General features: G+C 38.4%; 1 protein-coding gene across 1 annotated transcript in view; it reads left to right on the top strand.

Annotated features, from left to right (window-relative positions):
* SMAD5 (SMAD family member 5) overlaps positions 1–22,306 on the top strand; it is a 39,027-nt gene extending 16,721 nt beyond the window's left edge. Inside the window, exons 2-7 of the mRNA XM_014948093.1 lie at positions 9,967–10,584; positions 11,823–12,074; positions 13,301–13,420; positions 14,052–14,273; positions 16,942–17,198; positions 18,203–22,306. Of these exons, the coding sequence (XP_014803579.1) occupies positions 10,182–10,584; positions 11,823–12,074; positions 13,301–13,420; positions 14,052–14,273; positions 16,942–17,198; positions 18,203–18,346 (1,398 nt within the window). The 5' untranslated portion in view covers positions 9,967–10,181 and the 3' untranslated portion in view covers positions 18,347–22,306. The remainder of the gene's footprint in view (positions 1–9,966; positions 10,585–11,822; positions 12,075–13,300; positions 13,421–14,051; positions 14,274–16,941; positions 17,199–18,202) is intronic.
* The last annotated feature ends 525 nt before the right edge of the window (positions 22,307–22,831 follow it).

Here is a 22,831-nt window from a genome sequence, read left to right as displayed (position 1 = left end):
GCCGGAGAGGGGTGGGAGGGGGGGGAGCGGAGTCTCCTCAGCGCGCCGCGGTTTGGGGTTCCCGGTTTTTTTTTGGGGGGTGGAACGGGCCCTTTCGGGAAGTTGGAGGGGTCCAGGCCTTTCCCGGCCGCGCGGGCCCGGCGGGGACAGGGTTTGGGGCGTCCCCGGAGCGGGAGGGGGCCCGGGAGCGGCGTGTGGAGGGAAGGAGCAGCCCCGGGAGGGGAAGGGGAGCGCGGGCCGGGCTGCTGAAACACGCTTTGTGCTGGTAAAAATAAGTCTGTGCACGTAACTGTAGCAGCGAACTGTTGCAACCCTAATAAGAGGCTCGGTAGTTTTTGTTTCTGTTCTTTTTTTTAAAAAAAAAAAGACGAGGGACTCCTCTCGTAGCTCCAGTGAGGCCTGACCGAAGGGATGGGAGAGGGAAACAAACCCGCACGTTTGAAGCCGGGAACACACACTTCACACACACACACACACACACTTGTCCACCTCGGCCCTCGGTGCGTGCATCCGAGCCCTGACAGCTGCCTGACAACAGATGGACCGCTTAAGTGATTTAGAATGGCAATTTCTGTTTTCTGCGGGTTGTAAACTTAATAGAGGAAATATGGTCTTGCGGTTAAAAAGCACAAGACTGGAAATCAAGTGATCCCTGCTCTCTTCCAGCCGTGCAGTTTGTGATGTGACTTTAAGCTAATTAAACGAAGGTATTTCTCGGTGTAATGAGGTAGAGAGGAACTGATTCAGCAGTAGTTGTTGAATGTATTGTTGGTTAGGTTCAATATTACTTACTGAATCTTTCGCTGGAATCTGTAGGGATTTAGAGATTTTACTCAGTGAATGACTTAGGTTCTCTGCTTTAACAAAACCTCCAAGGAATAACTGTCAAAATTTGCATCAGCCTGTAAGTTTTGTCTTGTCAGGGGAAATTAGATTGTCAGTATGTGATGGTTTTAGATGAAATCTCTTGCTGGTTTTCATCCCTTCGTTAATTTCAGGTAATTTACCTTCCAACGGGTGGCTTCAAAACACTGAAAACTGAAGTGAGCGTTTTTTTGTTGTGAATCTCAGTTATGGAAGTTCTGCACAGAATATCCTTCTGATATTCTGAGGAATCCCAGAATTTGATTGAAGAGAAGGGGGGGTGGGGAGGAGGTGCAAACACGCTATTGCAATCATGTGCCCTTGCTCTTCAAAAGCTCTAACGCTTTATGAAGTTGGCAGCTGGTGGTAGTGGAAGTTAATAGAAGCAGCAAATAACTTAATTGAAGATGTTTCATAATTAGTGTGTTGTAACTTTTGAGAGTGCCCTGTCTGTGTAGGGTGGTGTTGGATTTAATGTCTTAATCCCTACCGTTTGATAGTGGTTTACTCTTACCTCTGATGTTACAATTTTGTTCACTTGGCCTTGAAGTTGCTGAGGAGTGCTTAATGGCACACACTTCTGCAAAACAAAACAAAGCCCCAGCAAACCATGTGCTTATTGGGGTGCCTGCCTTTGTCAAACCTTTATTTTCCTTTCAAAAGTGGAGAAAATACACTCAAGAAAGGAATTGTCTTTTTTTCTAAAGAAGACTTTTCTAGTGGAAGCCCAAGATGGCCAGTTTTGATGGTGATGAGAAATGGGGAAGGAGGAAGAGGGGCTTCCTCTGTGTTTCTTTCTGGTGATGACAAAAGGTTGCAACAAAAGAGCGTGCTGCTGTGATGCTGCATACAGCTGTGGTGGGTGTTTTTTTGTGAGGTTTGGAGTTTTAACCTCCTGATGGAACCTGAAGGAATGATAACTGTGCTCCCTCTACTACTTGGCTCTTGTGGTGAAGTCAGATTTTTAATATTGCACCTTGAGTGGGTCATGTCCTGAGCAGAGTTTGCATGTTGATAGAATATTATCTGAGCTGGAAGAAATTCTGTCTCTCAAGATGGAGTGCTGGTGCTCTTAAGTGTAGTGCATGTTTTTGGGTTTATTCAAATGGTCTTTGCAAATTATGTTGTGATCTTTAATATTCCAGAGGACACTTTTAATTTCAGAAAAATGTCCTCTATATTTTCTTTATAGTTCTCTAAAGAAAACTGTAAAAATTCTTTTGTTGCTCTTGGCTGAATTATATACCTGTAGAAATACCGCTGTGGCAATTCTGTGCAAGTCCCTATTTCTGCCTTCCCTGCCAGTTAAATGTTTCATGTTGATTAAAATGCAACTTTTTTCTATGACAGATATGCTGAAATTGTATTGTATTAATATTTTTTCTTTAAAGATCTTTATATTTTATAGCAACAGGTAAGGAGAGCAGTTTGTGCTCGGAAGGAAAAGATCTGTTCTTGTGCGAGCTACAACACTTTAGATATTTCATGGCTAACGTTGATATAAACAGCTCATTAAAAGCAAGTCGGACAGTAATTTAAAACTTTTGCAGTTATCATTAGTCGCAGTGCGAGTTCCTGCACTGTTTTCTGGAAGCCTTTTTAGCCATGTTCCTGTGACCACGTAGGAAAGTTTGGCTGGCACTTCGGTGTGCTTGACCAGTGTGGGTTGGCAAGGTGTGGGACGCCGCCTGCCAAGTCTGTATCCCCACTGACCTACCACCAAGGTTGAGCCTGCCAGGACTGTCATCCTTGACAGAGGATCTTTGTCAGAATCGCTGCTACTGATCCACCAACTATGAGGTAGTGTCTCTGAATTCTGGGTCAGTGGATGTCACAAACTGACAAATTTAGAATACTTTGCCATTCATTCATTCTGTGGAAGGGGGAGAAAAAAAAAAAGCTTGCTGAATTACTATTGTCAGTGTTCCCTCCAAATCCTGTAGCTTTTGTAAACTTGTCACAGTCTTAATGCAATTCAGTTGGAGTGGAAGTGTATACACACGCACATACACATCTTTATTCTCCTTTCCCTCTTTTAAAGCTTTATGAAGGTCTGTACAGTGTAACCCTGCTTTCAGGTTACACTTTTTGTTGCCAGTTCGCATTTTTAGTGGCAGTACTTAGGATCTTACTCTGTAGTGAAGGTCTTGCATATGAACATATAAATATTTGGAAGGCGTTGTCCAGCTTGTTTATTTTTCAACATATTTCGGGGTGTGTGAAAAGTGTAAGATGTCTTTTATTGTCCCATTTTTTTCTCCAGGTGTAGTACTGAGGTCATTCCTAATCACCCATTTGCCTGTGTCCACCAGTCTACCAGTGGAGGCATTGGCTTTTGTTTTCATAGTTAGAGAAATGTAGTGATACTCTTGTATGTAACTTTAATTAAGAAATTATTGCCAACTTGTAGCTATCTGCTGTGGTTAGAATAGATCTTAACCTTAAAAACACGAGGCAGTTTCAGGGCTGACTTTCAGATGTGCCGATGGCATTTTTCAGCATAATGCTTTTGTTGGAAAGTGCCAATTAGCTGAAATAGAAGTGTGAGAAAATGCACCGTTTTGACAAAACACTTAAGGGAGGGAGATTTTGCTTCTAAGATGGAATTAGTAGTTTTGGAGAACTTGTACAAAAGCTAATTGCTCAGTAATTAGAGTAGTTGCAGAGACCAGGGTCATGTGAGCATTGGATTTTTGTGTTTGAAGTGGATGCCTGAAGAAATAGATATTAACTTTTTTAGTCTTGGGAATCTTTTTGGTATTTTCCCTCCCTCTCCCCTCCTTTGTATCACTGATAAATTCAAGTTTTGCCATGATGCAGAACAAATTCAAAACTTTCTATTATTCAGGTTTACTTTTTCTGAGGTTTTCTTGACATCAGTTGGAAGTGAGGGTCCTTTTGAAATGCACTGGAGCTCTTATTAGTGAACTCTTTCTGACTGGACCTCTTATGTGATATAAATCATTATCACTTATTTTATTTTTTTGTTTTAGCAGTGATTTTTGAGAAGACAAAAAAAACCCCAACATCACAGAAGCATCACTCTTGCAATCTGAGCTGTATGGCTTTCATGATACCAGTTCTTCCATGTATGGTGCATCACTTGCTGCTTCTGCTTGGCCTCAGAGGTTTTTGTTAGTTTCTTTTAAGAGGTTGCTAGTTAAATACGTCTCAGCTGACAGAGTTATATGCTTCAGGTTTGGTTGTTGGTTGGGTTTTTTTTAAGCTGTGTTAGATGGTGTGCTTCTGCTTGGCCTCAGAGGTTTTTGTTAATTTCTTTTAAGAGTGTGCTAGTTAAATACTTCTCATCTGACAGAGTTATATGCTTCAGGTTTGGTTGTTTTTTTGGTTTTTTTTAAGCTGTGTTAGATGGTCTACAGATGTGGAAATGAAAAGAACAAGTATTGTGTGAGAAAGCCATGTCTAAAGTTGTCAATACTTACTTTGTTTGGAGAGCGGTCACGGTTAGTAAAATTTTTGAAGATACTAAACAATTCTTTTCCGGTTTACATGTATTATTAGTTAGAATATATTGCCTTGTGAGCCATGGTTGAAGCAAAGGAACCTGGTGCTAGCATAAAAGCATTTATCATAGGTTTTGGTCAACTGGGTGTGCATTTGGATATGAAAACCCAGTTCTGATGAAAATACCACAAGATCTTTTTGGTATCGTTCATAAAATTTCCTTTCATGTATTACTTATCCTTAAGGGAAAGAGGGGAAAAAGAAAAGTTAAATCATCAATTGTGTTCCTTGATGTTGCACAGGACAACTGAAATAATTTGTTGTTGTTGAAAGGTTATGGCAATGGTAAGGGAAATATGTAGGTCCTTCAAGTTTGTTGCCCAAATTCTTTAACCACTCTGTAACTTGAGGGTTTATTTTATCCTCCATGTGTATGGAAAAACTATGGAGCCAATGTTTCTTCTGTATTTGTCCTCAAGAAGAGGGTGTAAGGAATGCCACCGCATGGGACCCTGCGCTAGGCTACAATATAAAATGTGGGCTTGGGAAAATGATAATAAAGCCACGTGCAATCCTGCATGATTCCTGTCAGGAAATCTATAAGGAAAGAAGGGCCTTAATAAAACCAGGCGAAACTGATGTGTGAGGTGGTACTTTTAGGTAGCTTAAAGAAAATATTGATAACTGCCTATAGCATGATATGCTCTAATATACGTAGTAGAGTTTCTGAGCTTTCCATATGAAGGTGTAATGTATTAACTTGTGTATGGAGTCAAAATATTTGAGCATTTCTAAATTTGAAGGGGCAATAAAGTTCGACACAAGAACTGACTGCAAAACAGATTTAACTGCAAGTCTGCAGCAGCTGTAATGAACTACCAATTGTGTAGTTATAAGTGGTGGTTTGTTTATATTATGAAATTGAGTCTCAGAGCAGCTTCTAATCATGAGCAGTGAAGTTCCTTATTTCACATTGGGTATGATGCTACAGGAAGCTTTCTTAATTTGCAAACAAGTAAATTAAGCAGGAAAAGAATAGTGCTTGTACATTTGCAATACAATCTTAATACTGGCAGCAGGAAAGGATGAGGACCATGTAGTTGTTACCCATGTTATTCTTATGCTTGTGAAAAGCATCATTCATTGACGTGATGCTTGGGTTGATGAATTGCTTGGTTAATGGTACTTTAAAATCAGATTTTGGGGGTGGGAAATTGATTTGGAATCAATGGCAGAACATGTTACGTAAAAATGCATCTCATTAAAATAAGTACACTATACCTAATTTTATATTGATCTGTTCTGCTGAGAGTCCCGCTCAGGCCCCAGAAGATTCCTTGATAGCAATTCAAATTAATCTGCTAAACTTGGCAGTTTAATATAGCAGGCTAAGAAAATCTCAGAAAAAGAACCAAAAGGTAGCTGTGTTGCTTAGTATTTGTGATGGTAAGTTGAAAGATAGTCTCTTTCTCCCATCTTCACAAATGAAATGTGGTTTGTAAGTTCCGCTGTTAACCAACTTTGTCTGTATCTAGATGAGATATTAAGAAGGGGTTCAACAATGGACCTGTTCACACAACTAGTTTCCTTCCATTTGCTGTAGTCATTAACAAGAACTTTAAATGTCTAAATAATGCCTGCCCCACAGTCTAGTTTTCATACTGCGATTACTTCCCTTTATATTCACCCATTAAAAGCCCCCTCATGCTACCCCATGCAATGCATTACACTCTTTAAAGAGCATTTGTAGCTGCTTTTTCAGCCGATGTTCTCTTGTAGCTCAGCTGAAAAGTCATTGAATGAAGAAGGTAATGGGTAGTAGAACCTCTGCCTACTAAGAAAATATAGAAGCTTTTTTTTCCTCATGAAAGTTGTTCCCAGCTGCGTCTGGAGGTGCAACAATACAAGTAATTTGTGCAACACTGTGAATGAAAGTGTGACTCTTTAAAGTGTTTGTTTCTGTGCTCAAACCTTCCAGTGATGCACTGTTGTACTGCAATCACAGCGTGTAACATGCACTTTCAAAGCCTTGGAAGAAATTGGTTGTAAATATAGATGATCTGGTGAAGCTGTTCCTAGCAGATGTCATGATTACTCAGAAAGCTTTCCAAGAATTAGATGCTGAAATTACATTAAATGCAAGTAAGTGTTCTGAATGTGGTTTATGCCATTCATTCAGAAATTTTAAAACCCTACAGGAGTTGCAGTTTCTACATTAAAATGTATGGTTTCTACATAAATGCCTGAACGTACTGCTTTGTGACCCTAAATGGCTCCAAAAAAGGGAACACTTTTAGTCTACAAATAATTCATGAAGCTTTTTAATACTACCGTGTTTTCTTAAGAAAAAGCAAAAGCTGTAAGCCTTTGGTATTTTTGCCTCCCAGAATGAACTTCCGAAAGGCCTATAATGAGATAAATTCAGTGTCATTTCTACCTCCCAAAGCCTATCAGTTTGTTGCAGGGTTTCTTTTTTGCCCTTCTTATTCTTGAACAGGTAAAAATACACTTCAGTAGAAGACTCTTGAAAGCCTCATGGGGGGCCAGAATGGATTTACAGTAAATGCTATTAAAGTTTTGAACTTCAACAGTCTCATTTTTCAGTGGTTACAGTACAAGCATGTATGTGGAAACTTTTCTTAAGAGGTTGAAACAGTTTTGATCAAATCTGTTACGATGCTTCTGGAATACTTGTTCTATTAGGTTCTGCTTTGTTGATAGGTATTCAGACCAATATAAGGTTTTTAGAGCTAATTACATTACTTACTCCAAGCAGATTATTTCTAAAATCATAGTTTATACAACAGTCATTTAGCAAAAGTCTCTTGACACTTGCCCTACAAATACTACTTACTGCAAAGCATCGTTTTAGGAGAACTGTTTCAGCCTTCTTTGCTTTCAGTTGCCTTGTTTGTTCCATGAGCATACTTGTGGGTAAATGATGTTGAAATGATATACAACCAGTAAAATTTCATTCCCAGTTGCTTCATGTTACTGTGTTTGAAATACTTAAAAAAAATTAATTAAAAAATTATAAATTATCATAGAATAGAACTGTAGATCTGTAAACTTGATTGCATAATGTAGATGGGACAGCTGTAATGGAATGGATCAGAGTGGCAACAGCCAAAAGACATCTCTTGAAATCTCTTCTGAGCTCGACTTAAGTATAGGAATTTCTAGTGTGTGTTCTGCCTTGATGATTCTTAAGATTCTTTGAAAGCATAGCTGAGAAACAGAAATAGAACTTTTTAAATTGTCGTCTTGCTGGTCTGAGATGCTAGGTGGGTTCATTTCCTTTTTCAGGGGTGTGAGCAACTGCTGATATCTTACAGCTAGTGAATGTGCACAAGGCTTGGAAGTAAGTTAATTGTGGCTGTAAACAGCTTTTACTTTTTAGAACACTAAACTTTTATCCTCAGTAAAAGAATAATTTTAGTCTGTGTTCTTGGCCAAGTTTATCTCCCTTTATGTATTTCCTGTTACTTTGAAGGGTGCAAAGGTTCTCATGTGTAATAGTTCTAGGGACCTAAATTTATATTTATAATGCAGACATGTCCTTATTTCTGAAGAAATAAGGGGTTACATAGTTGTTTTTTTATTTTCTTTTTGCAATACTGTCTTCTAAGGACTTTTTGAAGCAGTGAGAGACTTTTGTCCTTCTAATTTCTTTTTCTTTCATTTTGGTTTTTATGAGAGCTTAGGAAGAAAGATCTTCAAACAGTTTTTCTGTTTGCTTTATTTTTCCCAATTTTTTCCATATTATTGAAACAAAGCTGAATAATCAAAATATCACCGATGGTATTAAGCTACTGTGTGAAATAAATAGATTTTGTTTTTCCTGTAAAGGATGTTTATAAGTTTTTTTTTTAAACTTATACTGTTCATTGTAGCCAAGTGTCCTTGGGTCTGTTCCCTCCTTTCCTCACCTTCCACCTCCCCAGTAGAAAATCTGGGATGATTACATGTGGGACATTATAAATGCTTTGTCTAGGGATGTTTGCTGTATCTTTCACTGATGATGCTTAATATGTGGGTTTGTTATAAGAAAGTACCTATCCATGCTGTATCTTTCACTGATGATGCTTAATATATCTGGGTTTGTTATAAGAAAGTACCTATCCGTGTGTCTGAGGGAGCTTGTAAATGCGTCCAGACACTTAGAAAAGCCTTATCAGTTGACTTTTTAGTTAATCAAAGATGGGAGGACAAAAAGATCCCTTTGATTAAAGGCAGCAATCTGAGAGAAGCAGTACAGAGGTACTAAAATCTTGCTTTCTCCCAACACACACACACCTTTTCTCTTATGTGCAGATTTGGTGTCTCGGGGTATTAGGTGTTCTAATTCACCAGGGTTTATCAAAAGTTGAGAGACAATGTTGTTTGGCAGTCTCTGTAGCAAGAAAGGAAGCATCTTTTGTTATTGACATCCTTTCTCTTAGCCCTGCTCTTGCTTTTTGCCAGCTGCTCATTGTCTATACTTGCTTATTTAGTATTCACAAGGGATTTTACAAGTTCTTATCAGTTCGTTGCCACAGCACATCATTTCCTCTTGTCATCGTTACTCCTTAAATTGGGGGGGGGGAGGATTTGCATTAGAGCTGGTGAGTGGTAGAAAACACCACCATTCATGAGCCAGTTTGAGCTGCACAGGGTTCTGTTCCTCTCCTTTCTGAGGCAGTTTGTAGTAAAGGTCACATTTCTAGTACTTATTCTACCATGCTTTCCTCCCCCTGTCTCTTTCTGGGGAAAAGAAAACTTATTTTTTTGCCAAAAGCTAAAAATAGCCACTGCTTGAAATATTCATCTTAAAAGATATAAGGAAGTGCAGCATAAAAATAGCCACAGCTGAAGCGGTTGACCACCTTTCTGAGGGGCTGGTTTGAGGTTTTTATTGAGTTTTTCTTTTAAGTGTGTTTAAGTTATCTACAATTTATTCCGCCACTGCTTGAAATATTCATCTTAAAAGATATAAGGAAGTGCAGCATAAAAATAGCCACAGCTGAAGCGGTTGACCACCTTTCTGAGGGGCTGGTTTGAGGTTTTTATTGAGTTTTTCTTTTAAGTGTGTTTAAGTTATCTACAGTTTATTCCTTTTTTTTTTTTTTTTTTAATACTCTTCAAAAAACATGGGATACCTAATTAGAGCTCGAGAACAAGTAGATGCTTTAGTATTTTCTGCTTTTGGGAAATGAAGATGCGTTTGAGGAGCCCAGTACTGGCTACAGAACTGGTGATTCCACGGTGCCTCTTCCCTGTTTCTTCACAGCAAGTTTAAGTCTTCTGTTGAAGCTCTGAGATGGGGATATTATACCAGTTTTAAAGCATATTCCCCAAGCCTGTCTTCTAAAGGAAATTCATGGATTTAAGGAACATTGTTAACAGAAGCTGTGCTGTCCCTTTGGTCCCTTGACTGTCCTTTTTCCTGCTAATCAGTAATGCAAGAACTGGGCAACTCTGACCATGCTTTACTTTATTTAGCTTTGGGTTGAGGTCCTAGTGCTTTTGGGATTTTGTTCTGAAACAGAATTGGGTGCAATGGGTAGAGCTGAAATGCTTTTTTTTAGTATCTGCCTTTTTGTTTTACCATATTCCTTACTTGTTTGCTAATTACTTGTTAACTTATCTTTTTAATAGAACTAAATTGGAGGAATTGATCATTATTTTTGATGTGAAGACTTCATCACTGACATCTATATGTTCATTTGTCGGCCTCCAAGAAATAATACAGCTCATCGGTGGCAATAACTGTTTTTGGTGTACACTGACATTTGTTTGAAAAAACAAATAAACAGAAAAAAAACCCACCCCAACAGACAAAACCCAATAAACCTTTTGAAGACTTGTGTCAAATGACGTCAATGGCCAGTTTGTTCTCCTTTACTAGCCCAGCTGTAAAGCGTCTGTTGGGCTGGAAACAAGGAGATGAAGAGGAAAAATGGGCAGAAAAAGCTGTTGATGCTTTGGTAAAAAAGCTGAAAAAGAAAAAGGGTGCTATGGAAGAACTGGAGAAAGCCTTGAGCAGTCCAGGACAGCCCAGCAAGTGTGTTACTATCCCTCGCTCTTTAGATGGACGACTTCAAGTTTCTCACCGAAAAGGCCTTCCCCATGTGATTTACTGTCGTGTTTGGCGTTGGCCTGATCTACAAAGCCATCACGAGCTGAAGCCATTGGATATTTGTGAATTTCCTTTTGGATCTAAACAGAAGGAAGTCTGCATCAATCCATACCACTATAAGAGGGTGGAGAGCCCAGGTATGTTTGGAAAAAAAACTAAAAACTGAGCAAAATCTCCAGGACCCACCCGTGTTCCCTCCCTCCTCCAGTACTGTGACAAATTACATTTGGTGTGTGTGTGAGTTTGGAAGAGGAATGGTCAAAGTGCATTTTTCTGGTGGGGTTTTGGGGGAGGTGTGCTGTCCATTCTGTAGTAGCTGTTTTTCTTTGTGGTAAATCACACTTTTCCCACAACTCTTTTAAGCCTCCTACCCTTAAAATTAGTGGCAAAATCCTCATTTATAAGAAAATAGGAAAGTCGTAATCAAAAGTTCCTCAAAATCTTTGAGAAAGTTGTTTAAAGAAACCTCAGTCCTTGCGAGGAGGTTGGTAGCCTTCTTTCAGGGGCTTAGTATTTCATCAACGAGGGACATAAATTGAGGAGATTAAAAAATAATAATAATTTTAGGGTGCAGTGTTGCCCACTTGATTTCCCATTAGTGGGCAGTGGAGCTGGACAGAACCAAGGGTGTTGCTCAGTTGGAGCAAGGGCCGTACTACATTTGTGCCAGGGAGCAAGTCTGCTGTTAAAGCACGTTGCCGTGGGAGAAGGTGAGGAGGATTGTGGTTACGAGTGGGAGAGATGAATGATGTTGCTCTGGAAAGGATAGTGAAAAGTTGCTTCCGTTGTTCCACAAAATGGTTGTAATTCTCCTGCAGCCGGCTGTAGTGCTCAAGTGCTTGGCTGTAGCACTTGAATTCCAGACTCCAGCACCCTTGAATGTAAAAGTTAAACCTCCAGCTTAGCTGCAGTTGTATATCGTAATATAGATTTTGTTTGTCTTGAGTGAAAAGGACTGTATGTAACTATATGGTTTGACTATAGTCCTATAGATTACTGTATTTCCATTTTTACTGATTTGATAGTGTACACATAGAGTGAGTTTTGCACTTCTAAATCAGTACTTTGGTACGTGTCATGTGTGGATTGTTTGGGTTTTTTAAAAATAGACCTGGTTCCATGTACATGAAAGATAAGTGCTTTTCTGCTCTGATTTTTGTGACAGTAAAGTTTGAGTCTTCCATGAAGCATAATGTAAAAAAAATGAAAGAGGATGGGGTAAAGGCATGACTGATAAGTCCCCTACTCTTTTTTCCACTCCAGCTAGCGTTGAGATTTTCCTGATGAGCACATTATTTGTATCTCTTCCCTTCTTTCTCAGTTTTTAATCCAAATTTCCCTGTTTTTTTGTTTGTTTGGTTTTTTTTTTTTCCAGTTCTACCTCCAGTGTTAGTGCCTAGACATAGTGAATTCAATCCGCAGCACAGTCTACTAGTTCAGTTCAGGAACCTAAGCCACAACGAACCACATATGCCACACAACGCGACATTTCCAGACTCTTTCCAGCAGCCCAACAGCACTCCATTCTCCATTTCGCCAAACAGTCCCTATCCACCTTCTCCAGCCAGCAGCACTTACCCGAGCTCCCCGGCCAGCTCTGGACCATCCAGTCCCTTTCAGCTACCAGGTAAGTACAGCCTAAATGTCAATTTATTAAAAATAATTGAAATGCTGAATGCCGTTGTTTTATTACCTAAGCAATTTGCGATATTGGCAATAAATTGCTTTTCTATTTGCGTTTTAGGGAGGTTTCTTCTTAGTTTTTTCACTAGCCAGAGTTAATTGTTAAGCTTTTATATTTCCAAATGTTTTTTGTCACTGATTCTGTAGTGGTGAGTTATTTTGCACAGCTTCAGTGTAGATTAACTGATAGATGCTTCAGAAGAATATCTAGCAATGCAGAGATAGCAGAGAAAGCAGATGTAAGAGGCTGAACAAGAAGTTTATTGATGTCTTTCTCTGAATATAGATTGATATTTATCTCTGAATATAGATTGGTATTTAACTGGGAAAAAACAGAGCAAAGTTTTGATAGGGACTTAACTGATTTGGGAGAAAATAGGGGAAAAACCAACAGTTGACAGGGGCAAAGGAATGAAGCCTTTTTGATTCTGTCTGGTTATTGGTGTGGTTTATAAACCCAAGAGGTTAACAGATTTAAGAATTTATTTTTTGAGTAGCTTAGTGGCCTCATCTTTGTTCTTCTGGCCACCCGGTGCCACAGAAACTGTCCTTTCAGTGGGGTATCCTTCTTGGATAAGGACTGGGATCACCAGGATGAATGCATTCATGGTGTCTGGAGGGAATTTCTGAAATAGAGGATAATAATGTGTTGGTACAATGGCTGCTGTGCTGAATGGAAGAATGCAGAGGTTCACGCTTTTATAATTAACTGAGCCTGCAGAAGCAACAAAAAAAAGCAACTGGTTTAGGCCTTCGTTATGCTCCAGCAAATAATTATTTCTTCTACTCCTCCTTTCTTTGTAAACATGGAGAAGAGGGTAGAGAAGAAAGCTAATGGTTGTGTGGGGAAACAAAAGAAAGTGGGAATTATAGTCATCATGCCCAGCTGCAGGAATGCAGTTGTTGAAGAAAAAAGGCAAAAAGAAAAAAGCACATCTCTTAGTTTCCCTCAAGTGTCCAATCTTGTTATTACTCCCATAGGTAAGAACCCAGCTATGAAAGAGGTTACTGTAAAGACAGCTGGCTGGGCTGTCTTCAGGTTACTTTGAAAATGGGTCCAAATGCTTTAACTTCTCCTGTTCAAGAGTATTTTTGTGTGTTTACAACTGTAGAATGAATAAATAAATATTCCAAATTGTTGATGTTTATTCTTATTTTTTATGTTTGTAGCTGATACTCCACCTCCTGCATATATGCCCCCCGATGATCAAATGGGGCAGGATAATTCTCAGTCTATGGACACAAGCAATTCAATGATCCCCCAGATCATGCCAAATATATCTACCAGAGGTAAGTTGTATAGTATGGTATAAAATTAACATAGTTTGGCTTCTTACAACTCATGAGCAAATTGAATGAACAACTTCAAATGGTGCAGTAAATCTTGTTGCTAAGTGGAAGCAGTCCTCCAAGGCAAACTATGGCTGAAGAGAAAGAATTGAGAAATAAAACTTGCTTATTTGCATCTCTTGCTTTTAAAGCCTCGGGTGCTTAGTATGACTTAAAACAAGTTGAGCTTTCTTCATTTCTCAGAACTAGTCTTTTCTGCTACCTTTGCCTGCTGTTGGAATTGTATATGCTCTGAAAATTGAGTCCCAAAATATCAATCAAAACAATTTTTTAAAAAGTGAACAGAAGAATCATGTTTCACCTGATATCACAGTCTTTTTTTTTTTTTGTAGTGGTTTTTTTTTGTTCGATATCAGGCTTAAAATAGGAAAAGAATTATAAAATCAGTGGACTAGCTAAAATGCATGAAATTGAAAATCCTCAAGATCTTAATCAGGACTGTTCTTCCCCATCATAACTATTGATTAAGCTTTCAGTTATCTATTGGTATTTTGTAAGGCCTGCTTTGCAGTTTTAAATTTAATATTTTAACATTTATATGAACAGTTATTTCCATTTTGCTTATTTTCAGATGTTCAGCCCGTTGCCTATGAAGAACCCAAACACTGGTGTTCGATTGTGTATTACGAATTAAATAACCGTGTTGGGGAGGCTTTTCATGCATCTTCTACGAGTGTTTTAGTAGATGGGTTTACAGATCCCTCCAATAATAAAAACAGGTTCTGCTTAGGTTTGCTCTCAAACGTTAACCGCAACTCGACAATTGAGAACACTAGACGGCATATTGGAAAAGGTAAAGCTTAATTGTGCTACACATGATTAAGATGCTAAGTCTGTGTTTTTATTTCAACTTCTCTATCCTGCAACAGTGATTAATCTCAGATAAGAATAGTAGAAGTAATCTGTGATTTACCTCTCCGGTATCTGAAGACAACATATTCGGGCATAGCTTGATTCTAGTTAGTCTAGGTATTGCATGCATTTTTCTTTGGCACTAATTTAAAATATTAAATATTGCATCTTTGTTGCCAAACTGTGTTGTTATAGGGGTTTGCTTTTTACAGTTCATGGTAGTCTGCATGTAGAGGTTTGTGTTTCTGCACCAAGAAACATATTGCCAGACTTCTGATACTCTGTGTTGTCTCTGCTGGTTAAATCAGATTCTTCATACCACTTTATAGTATATCAAAGATATTTTTTTTTTTTATTTTGTTGTTCATGCAAGGTATTATGCTGCTGTCTACAGTATGTTCAAATATCTTGCATGAGTTGGCAGCAGGACTTTGAAGTGCTAATGCAAAACTGCAAGGGCTCATTTGTCTGAGTGAATCCATGGGGCGTGTACGTGTGTGGGAGGGATTCCTGGAGACAGCAGGTTTTGCAAGATCTTCTAGTTTTCCCCTCCTGTTTGGCTGATAGCACATATAGATGCAGGGTTTTCATCTTTGGTGGAATGTGCTTGGATTACCTTAAAGCGTAGTACTTCTTTTCTGAATATCTCCTTTTTGTAACTATGTCAGTCCTGAGAAGAGAACCCCGTCTCTATTGCGCGTTATCTAGAGGCCTTTTTAACACTTAAAAGCTTTTGGTACAGTTGGCCTTGAGTTGGTTTGTTGTTTTTTTTTTTTTTTTTAAAAGGAAAATCACTGCTGCTTGTAGTGTCTCTTCAAGACCTGTCCTGTCCCTTAGCAGTCTTATGATTAGAAACTGCTATGAATATGGCAAAATTTTTTAATCTGGAGACGAAGAGATACATTAATATGTGTTGGAAACCTAGCTCTGCAATTCTGTTGTTTAAAAAAAAAATATTGTTATAAAAGGGGGAACAGCTGAAGTCTGGGGCGTGGGTGGTTTATCAGGTTCTTTTGTGTTGACTTACCCCTTTCGATGGCACTAGCAGAGGAATCTTGTGCATCCACCTAACGTCAGAAATGTAACAGAGATCCAGCATCATGTTGTAGAGTAGTGTTGACTTCAATGACCTTTAGAATGTCTGCATCTCTAATACTAATTATTAAACGAAAACTTTGCTTTATGGTTACAGTTCTGAGGATGATTGAGATTGTTTTGGGATAAAATACTAATTATTTATGGCTCTTGTTTGGAAGGTTGTGGTTTTTTGCCTCCTTGAAATTATCGATCCTATTTGCTAACTGTAGAATTGTTGCATTGCAAGAACAAGTGACTTCTAATTGTGCATTGGATTATTTTTGAAGTGTCTGTGTTCTTCTCAGACTGTTAGCTAATTGTGCATTGGATTATTTTTGAAGTGTGTTCTTCTCAGACTGTTATATTACACAGCTTCCCTCCTCAGAAATCTCTTGGAAGTTCTTTACCCAAAAGACCTTAGCTAGCACGTGGTGGTCTCTGCCTTTTTAAAAAGAATAGGGTTGTGTGGTGAAAATGTGTTCTTGCCCACCCCAGATTTTCACAGTTGATGAAGTTCCTCTGTGCAACCTTCATCCTACCTTAGTCCCAAGTGGCTCTAGCAATGTTCACAACAGTTGCTGCTGTCTGAAAGATTAACTTGCATCTGTTGACTTGCTGCAGCCTCAGCTGGCAAACCACGGGATGGTCTGCAGTGGATTCCCAGGGTATTGCAAGGAAGACTTAAACTGAACCATATCCCAGCGGTGTAACAGTGGTGGGTGGGGGAAAGGGAGATCGGGGAGAAGGAAGGTGAGTATCTCAGCTGAAGTAGCAGTGAGAATCTGTGTTTGGATGCTGAAAGGATTAGCAGCTTTTATATATTAATTTTGAGTCAGTAATAGTGTTGTACAGGCTTCAGAACACAAAGGGAGGGAAGCACAGTGCTATTCAGTACATAGCTGAGTCCAGGGAGATGTGATAAAATCAAGTGCCCCTAGATTTAAGGTCTGTAAAGCCTGATGGTATTAAAGTTGTGTAACTACTTGGACTTACCTCTCTTTTTGCTTGGTGAAAATACATGGAAAATCAGAGCAGACTATGGATATACTTTCTCATTCATGTCTGTCACTGCCTCTTCTCCCAGGATGTGTGTATTTCTGTTGGAATTGCCATAGGCAGAAGCTACCAGTTTAATAAAACTGGAGATTTAAGATCCACACAAGTTCTCTGGGAGAATAGCTTGAAATATAACTGCTGATGTGTGGAAGTATTTTTGTTCTATTCTGTAATTGATGAGAGAAGGACATCTAGTGGCTGATGTATAATGAAGCCTACTGTCTTTTGAAATGAGAAAGTATGTTATAGTGTGGGCAAAAGAGCATTTCTGACCTCAAACAGAAAATTTGCTGTCTCTGATTTCAAGGGGATTGCATTAAGTACTGTATTTTTGGAAAGAAAAGATAGTGTGGGCAAAAGAGCATTTCTGACCTCCAACAGAAAATTTGCTGTCTCTTGATTTCAAGGGGATTGCGTTAAGTACTGTATTTTTGGAAAGAAAAATAATTTGAAATATTTTTATCTTTGTTTCCAAGGAGTTCATCTCTACTATGTTGGTGGGGAAGTCTATGCTGAGTGTTTAAGTGATAGCAGCATATTTGTACAGAGCAGGAACTGCAACTACCACCATGGCTTCCATCCAACAACTGTGTGCAAGATTCCTAGTGGATGCAGCCTGAAAATTTTTAACAATCAGGAGTTTGCTCAGCTTTTAGCTCAGTCCGTCAATCATGGATTTGAAGCTGTGTATGAGCTCACCAAAATGTGCACCATTCGAATGAGTTTTGTAAAGGTAAACAAATGATTTTGATGGCGTTTCAATTTATTGTGCATTTGGGTGTTCAGCAGTAATTACATTAGCGCTGTAAGAATGTAGCAAAGCTATTCTGACCTGATGCGGTTCTTATCAATGATAGGTATGTTAAAAATAGGTAATTTGGGGAGAAGGAAGAAAGCAAGCAAGAAAGGAAAAGCACAGATTGCACTATTGGATGTTGGCTCTGTATTTAGTTACTTCAGTATTCAGGAGAGGGATTTAATCATTGTGGCTGCTAGAATTTTATTAAAGAAGATTTCAGCTCATGCTCTAAATATGGCAGAACAAACAAGACCACTTAAAGAATGTGAGAGGGGCATAAGTCATTGCAGAGAAAATTAATACTGTTTTTTTGAAAAAAATTGGTTATGGAAAAAAGACATGATTTGAATTTCTGTAAACAAACTGTGCTGTTATTCTCACAGTAGTTGTTTTCTCAACATTGTTTAGCCAAGATGCCATCCATTTCAGATTTAGCATGGAGTCTAGACTTTGGCCTTCCGGGTTTTTTCTGCATCTTGTCCAAAAGATGTCTTGTTTGTTTTGTCAAGTATAATAAATACTTCTCAGTTTGAGAGTGTGGAGGACAGGGAGCAGGAGGGAGAAACGGGGAGAGATGTGGCCATAGCCAGGAGTCATTCTCAAGTCCATGGTGTGCTCTAGAGAGGAGCTGGTGCAGTTGCTCCAGGTCTGTAGGAGACAAGACTCTCTTCAGGCTTCCAGGTGCAGCTTCCCTCTTTCTCCTTCCCAGGTTGCTCCAGGTCTGTAGGAGACAAGACTCTTCAGGCTTCCAGGTGCACTTCCCTCTCACTCCTTCCCAACCTCAGGGTTTTTTGTTTTGCCTTTAGGAAAGAAGAGTTGCTAGGTTGTGAGCTACCTTCAGATCTTAGAACATGATTTCCTGCTTTTTTTTGGTACAGTTATTTTGAAAGACAAGCATGTTCTCAACTTGATTGATAACATTTTGTTTGTTTTTATAGGGCTGGGGAGCTGAGTATCACCGACAAGATGTCACGAGCACCCCATGCTGGATAGAAATTCATCTTCATGGGCCTCTCCAGTGGCTGGATAAAGTACTTACACAAATGGGTTCTCCTCTTAATCCCATCTCATCTGTTTCATAGTGCTGAAATTCTATCTTCAGCGTTATTTTTAGCGAACTTAATCTAATTCTAGAGAAACTTCCAGTGTGGATACTGTGAGCTATATGGAGAATGGATCTTATGGTTTAACTTTTTTTTGTTTTTTTAAAAATCCCTTTGTGACCAATTCCATTGTGTATAGCTAATCAGTTTTACATTTCAATTTGTTCTTGTGATGCTTAAGTGACAGTTGAGCCCTAAGGGAAAAAAAAATCTATTGAAAAATTCAGAACACATTTTTCCCCTCCTTCCCCTAGAACTTAAACAGGCATATGTCTTAACTGGAAATTTTTTTGTTTTGTCCTGTAGGGACAAGAATTTGAAGACTAACTTCAGAAAATAAATGCATATCATAGTTTGGGATTTTTTTTTTAACTTTTATGGAACTGTTTGAACATGTGCAGCTCCAGCTTGCAAGCTGTATTTTTAGCATAGTTGTTTAACATCTTACGGTTGACATCTGTCATAAGCAAAATTAGACTTTATTATGGCTAATATGCCTTAGATTGAACAATGTGATTTTTTTTTTCTAAGTGTACACATGAAATATACTTTTTACAAACATTGGAGTGGTGTAAAAACACTTGTATTGTCTATTGGAAAATGCTGTCATAAACACACTGTATATTAATGCAGAATAGCAGTTTGTAGCCTTTTCCCACTTCAGTTTTGTAATATCTCTTTTAACCACCGTTTTAAATACTAATTGATACAAGGTAAACATCTTGCACATTTCTGGAGTAGTAATTCTTGGTTTGCTTTGATTTACACTCATGCCGTTTGGATTTGGTTGCCAAGGCTATTTCTTTTTAGGTACCCTTCTCTATTTTAACATAAACACTACTATTTGTAAATGGCAGTGCTTACTACTTTTTGGAAGGAATAAGTTTTTTTTGTTTTGTTTTCTTTTTGGTGTTCTAGCTGTTTATTTTACCTGTCTGGAATTGATCTGTGTTAGGCCTTTTTAATCTCTCAGTAGACATTACGCAGTATTAGTGATTACACTGTATTTAATTCACTTTCAATATGAGTTTGAGTCTCTTTGAAGACTGTGAGTGGCTTAGCAAATTAGTTACTGAATGCAGAAGCTTTTTTTTCCAGATCATGTAATTTAATACAGACCTGTTGGTAATGACCAAAAGTAATCACTTCTTTGTAGCCTACACGAAACAGTGGTCTTGATCCTGTCTCTGGTGGCAGGAGTTCAATCAGAAGACTCATAACTGTAGTTGGCAGCTTTATGGGATTGAAGGACTGCATTAATATGATGATGAAATTTCTCTCTCACGTGTAAGGAATCCTGTTGCCTGTCCTGTTGTATTACTCAGTAGAGAATTTAAACACTGTACTAAACACTAAAAGACATCAGTTAAATAACGTATGCATATTTTTCCCCTCTAAGTAGTAAAAAGGAGGCTGAAAGAAATACTCTAAGAGAATTAGAAGTGAATTATATACAAAATTTCTTTGCATGCGGAAAAAGACCTATTGTATTTTTTAACTTCTCACCCTCCTTGTTCTCTTTCCCAAACACCTCTTCAGAAAAGGGTTCAGTATTTGGGGGAGAGGCTGAAAACTCTAAAGTGCAAATACTTATTAAAAGACATGTTGCACTTAACTGCTGCAATCCTGAGACATTAATTGCTTACACAAGTTCTTGTGTCTTTTATTGAATGACAGTTTCTGCTCAAATGTGGAAATCATGCATCGTATGGTACCTAAGTAACAAGTGATCTTAAAGGAATAAAATTGTTTACGTGTCATTAAAATGTTTCTTATGAAATGCCTTAAAGGAATAAACTGTAACACTTCTGCAGAACCCTAATGTTCTCTTGTACAGGAATTTCTGTATTACTTGGTGTTTTGTTCTTTTGGTTTTGGGGGTTTTTTTAACCAGTTTCTCAAGTGTGTTTAAAAACAAACAAGTGCATCTTCAGGAGAAGGAGAATAACGTTATTTGCCGCTCACCTTTGGGGTCTTCTCTTTCATTCTTTGGAACTGCAACCCACAGATGGTTCTTGTAATCAAATAAGATGCAAAGTCAGTTGGCCACAGGATCAGGCTTCTATTTTCTTCTCCCCAGGCCTGGCTTGTCGAGTTGCTGAATATGTATTTTTGACACTACAGGATGATTTTTATTTTTTTTTCTTGACTAGCTTCTGTAATAAATGTCATGGCACGTTGGATTAAGGAAAGATCTCAGTTGTAGGTACAAGATTTCACCTTATCCGAAATGTGTTTCACCTGGCTTTGTCTCTGTTCACTTGTATGTTTAGCTGTGGCCAACTCAGTGACTCACAAATGGGTGCTGAAATGGGTGTTCGTGAGCCAGAGCTGGTGCTTAGTGCTGGTGGTGTGGTTAGATTGGCTACCCATGCACTGAACCCTAATTTCTGCAATAATATCCAGTTAACCCACTTCTGATGCTGTCATTAAGTACTAAAATACTCTGGCATTTTTCTGCTTGTGTACATATTGTTGAACTGTAATGTATGCAGTGCTGGGGATATCCTTCTGACTGCTGATTTTGGCAGGCCAGGCTTGCAGGAGCAGACCCAGTAAGTTGTGTCTATGTTCTACTTTTCTGTTCCTTTTAAGTAGGACTTTGGAGAGCTTTCTAGTGAGCAAATTTTGTGTGCTGCTGGTTCGTGGCGTTACTAATCATGTTTTGTTTGTCTGTGCTGCTGATAGAAAACTCAGATTTCAGTGCAGGGATGGATTGGGTGGAGAACTGCTTGACCCTAATGATGTTTTAAGTATAGTGATAGCAGAGATTGCTGCTCCTGTTGCAGCACGCTCGTGTATAAATCAATTTTTGATCTAGATGGAGGGATGGAGAAATTGAATCAGCCAGTAGTGTGGTAGCAGAAGATGGAGCCTTTCCAGTGTAGCCCATCTTAGACTGAATGTTACTCTTCAGTGAAAACTGGTTTGGCTTTTGTAGTGTAAGTATTTTCTTCTCTTTTTAGTATCTTCCTACTTTGCACCAACCACAGCATTAACAGCTTTGGCAATACTGGCAAAGAGCCTGGAACAGGCAGAGACTGAAGTTCTTCCTGGGTTTGCTTTTACAGTCACTAAGATGAGATAGTAGCTTGGATATTCCTCCTCAGAGGACTTCAGTCTCGCTGGCAGTCAATCCAGTGCCTTCATTTTACGTTCATTTAAGTGCATTAGGCATGAAGTAGTCGTACACGAAGGGATGACGCTGGGTTACAGTATGTGTAGGACCAAAATAAAACTTCATAGTGTGACCGATGAGAGACAAATCTAACAGAATAGCCCATTAATCAGAAGAATGGTGAAACAGCCTACGTGTTATGATTCGGTATAGAATTGTTTAAAATATCAGAATTCTTTTGGGTTTTGCTTGAAGCTATTTTGGTTTTCCTCTGCAGTATTACAATGTGAAAGTTGTCAATTCTTGGGCAGATACTCTTTGCGATGTAAGTCTAGAGAACATGAAAATGTGTCAGGCTTTCTCCATAGTTTTAAATAATAACTTTTTTCAAGATACTGTTTCAGTTGCCCGAAGTGTTGCTAAACAAAAACAAATCAAAACATTTTCTAAATGTTTTGCTTCAAAAGACAAACATGTGACTTCACTTTTCTTGTAGTTGTGAAATTTCTGTTTAGGAAGGTAACCCATTCTGAATTCAAATCAATAGACCAAACCATCAGATTACAACATAATGTTGCTTTCTTGTGCTGCTCCATAAACCTGCTTCTGTGTTTGTTGCGAGCATAACCTTTATGCTTTTGTTTACATTGTAGGAAACACAGTTCTAGCCATGAGTTGTTTGTTTTGTTTTTTTTTCATTTAACTCTAAACATCTTTTTATTTTGTTAATTTTAAAATTATTAGGTTTTGCTATGTTATGTTTTTAAAGATATTTTTTGCATACTGCTGCTCGTATTTCAATAAACAAAACAAAAACCCTACAGATTTTTCTGATTTCCTTTATCTGTAACATAGCACGTCTCAAGTATTTCTTTACAAGGGTGGATTTATGAGTTCTTGTAACTCTTGATGCCAGTGCCTCACCATGTACATATTCCTCCTCATATGAACGAGATCTTGTAATTTTAAAAATACTTTTCTATAGCTTTTTGGTAACACAAAAGCTGCAGTGTTCTTGGAAGCAGAGACTAAATCATTTAACTCGAGTTCTTTTTTTTTGTTGTAGAATGGGGCCAGCCAAAACTGTAACAATTTGTTGTTATTTATAAAAATACATAAATCAGTAGTACAAAAAAATGTGTATCTGTAAGACTTCAGCAACACTCTCGTTGTGTTGGGGGTGGTTGGGTTTTTTGGGTTTTTTTCTACCATTGTGGCCAACCATGAGGAATCATTTAACTCGAGTTCTTTTTTTTTGTTGTAGAATGGGGCCAGCCAAAACTGTAACAATTTGTTGTTATTTATAAAAATACATAAATCAGTAGTACAAAAAAATGTGTATCTGT

The sequence above is a fragment of the Calidris pugnax genome, unplaced genomic scaffold (genome assembly GCF_001431845.1).
Source record: "Calidris pugnax isolate Ruff unplaced genomic scaffold, ASM143184v1 scaffold27, whole genome shotgun sequence".
NCBI lineage: Eukaryota > Metazoa > Chordata > Aves > Charadriiformes > Scolopacidae > Calidris > Calidris pugnax.
This window is presented reverse-complemented; position numbering and strand designations above follow the sequence as displayed.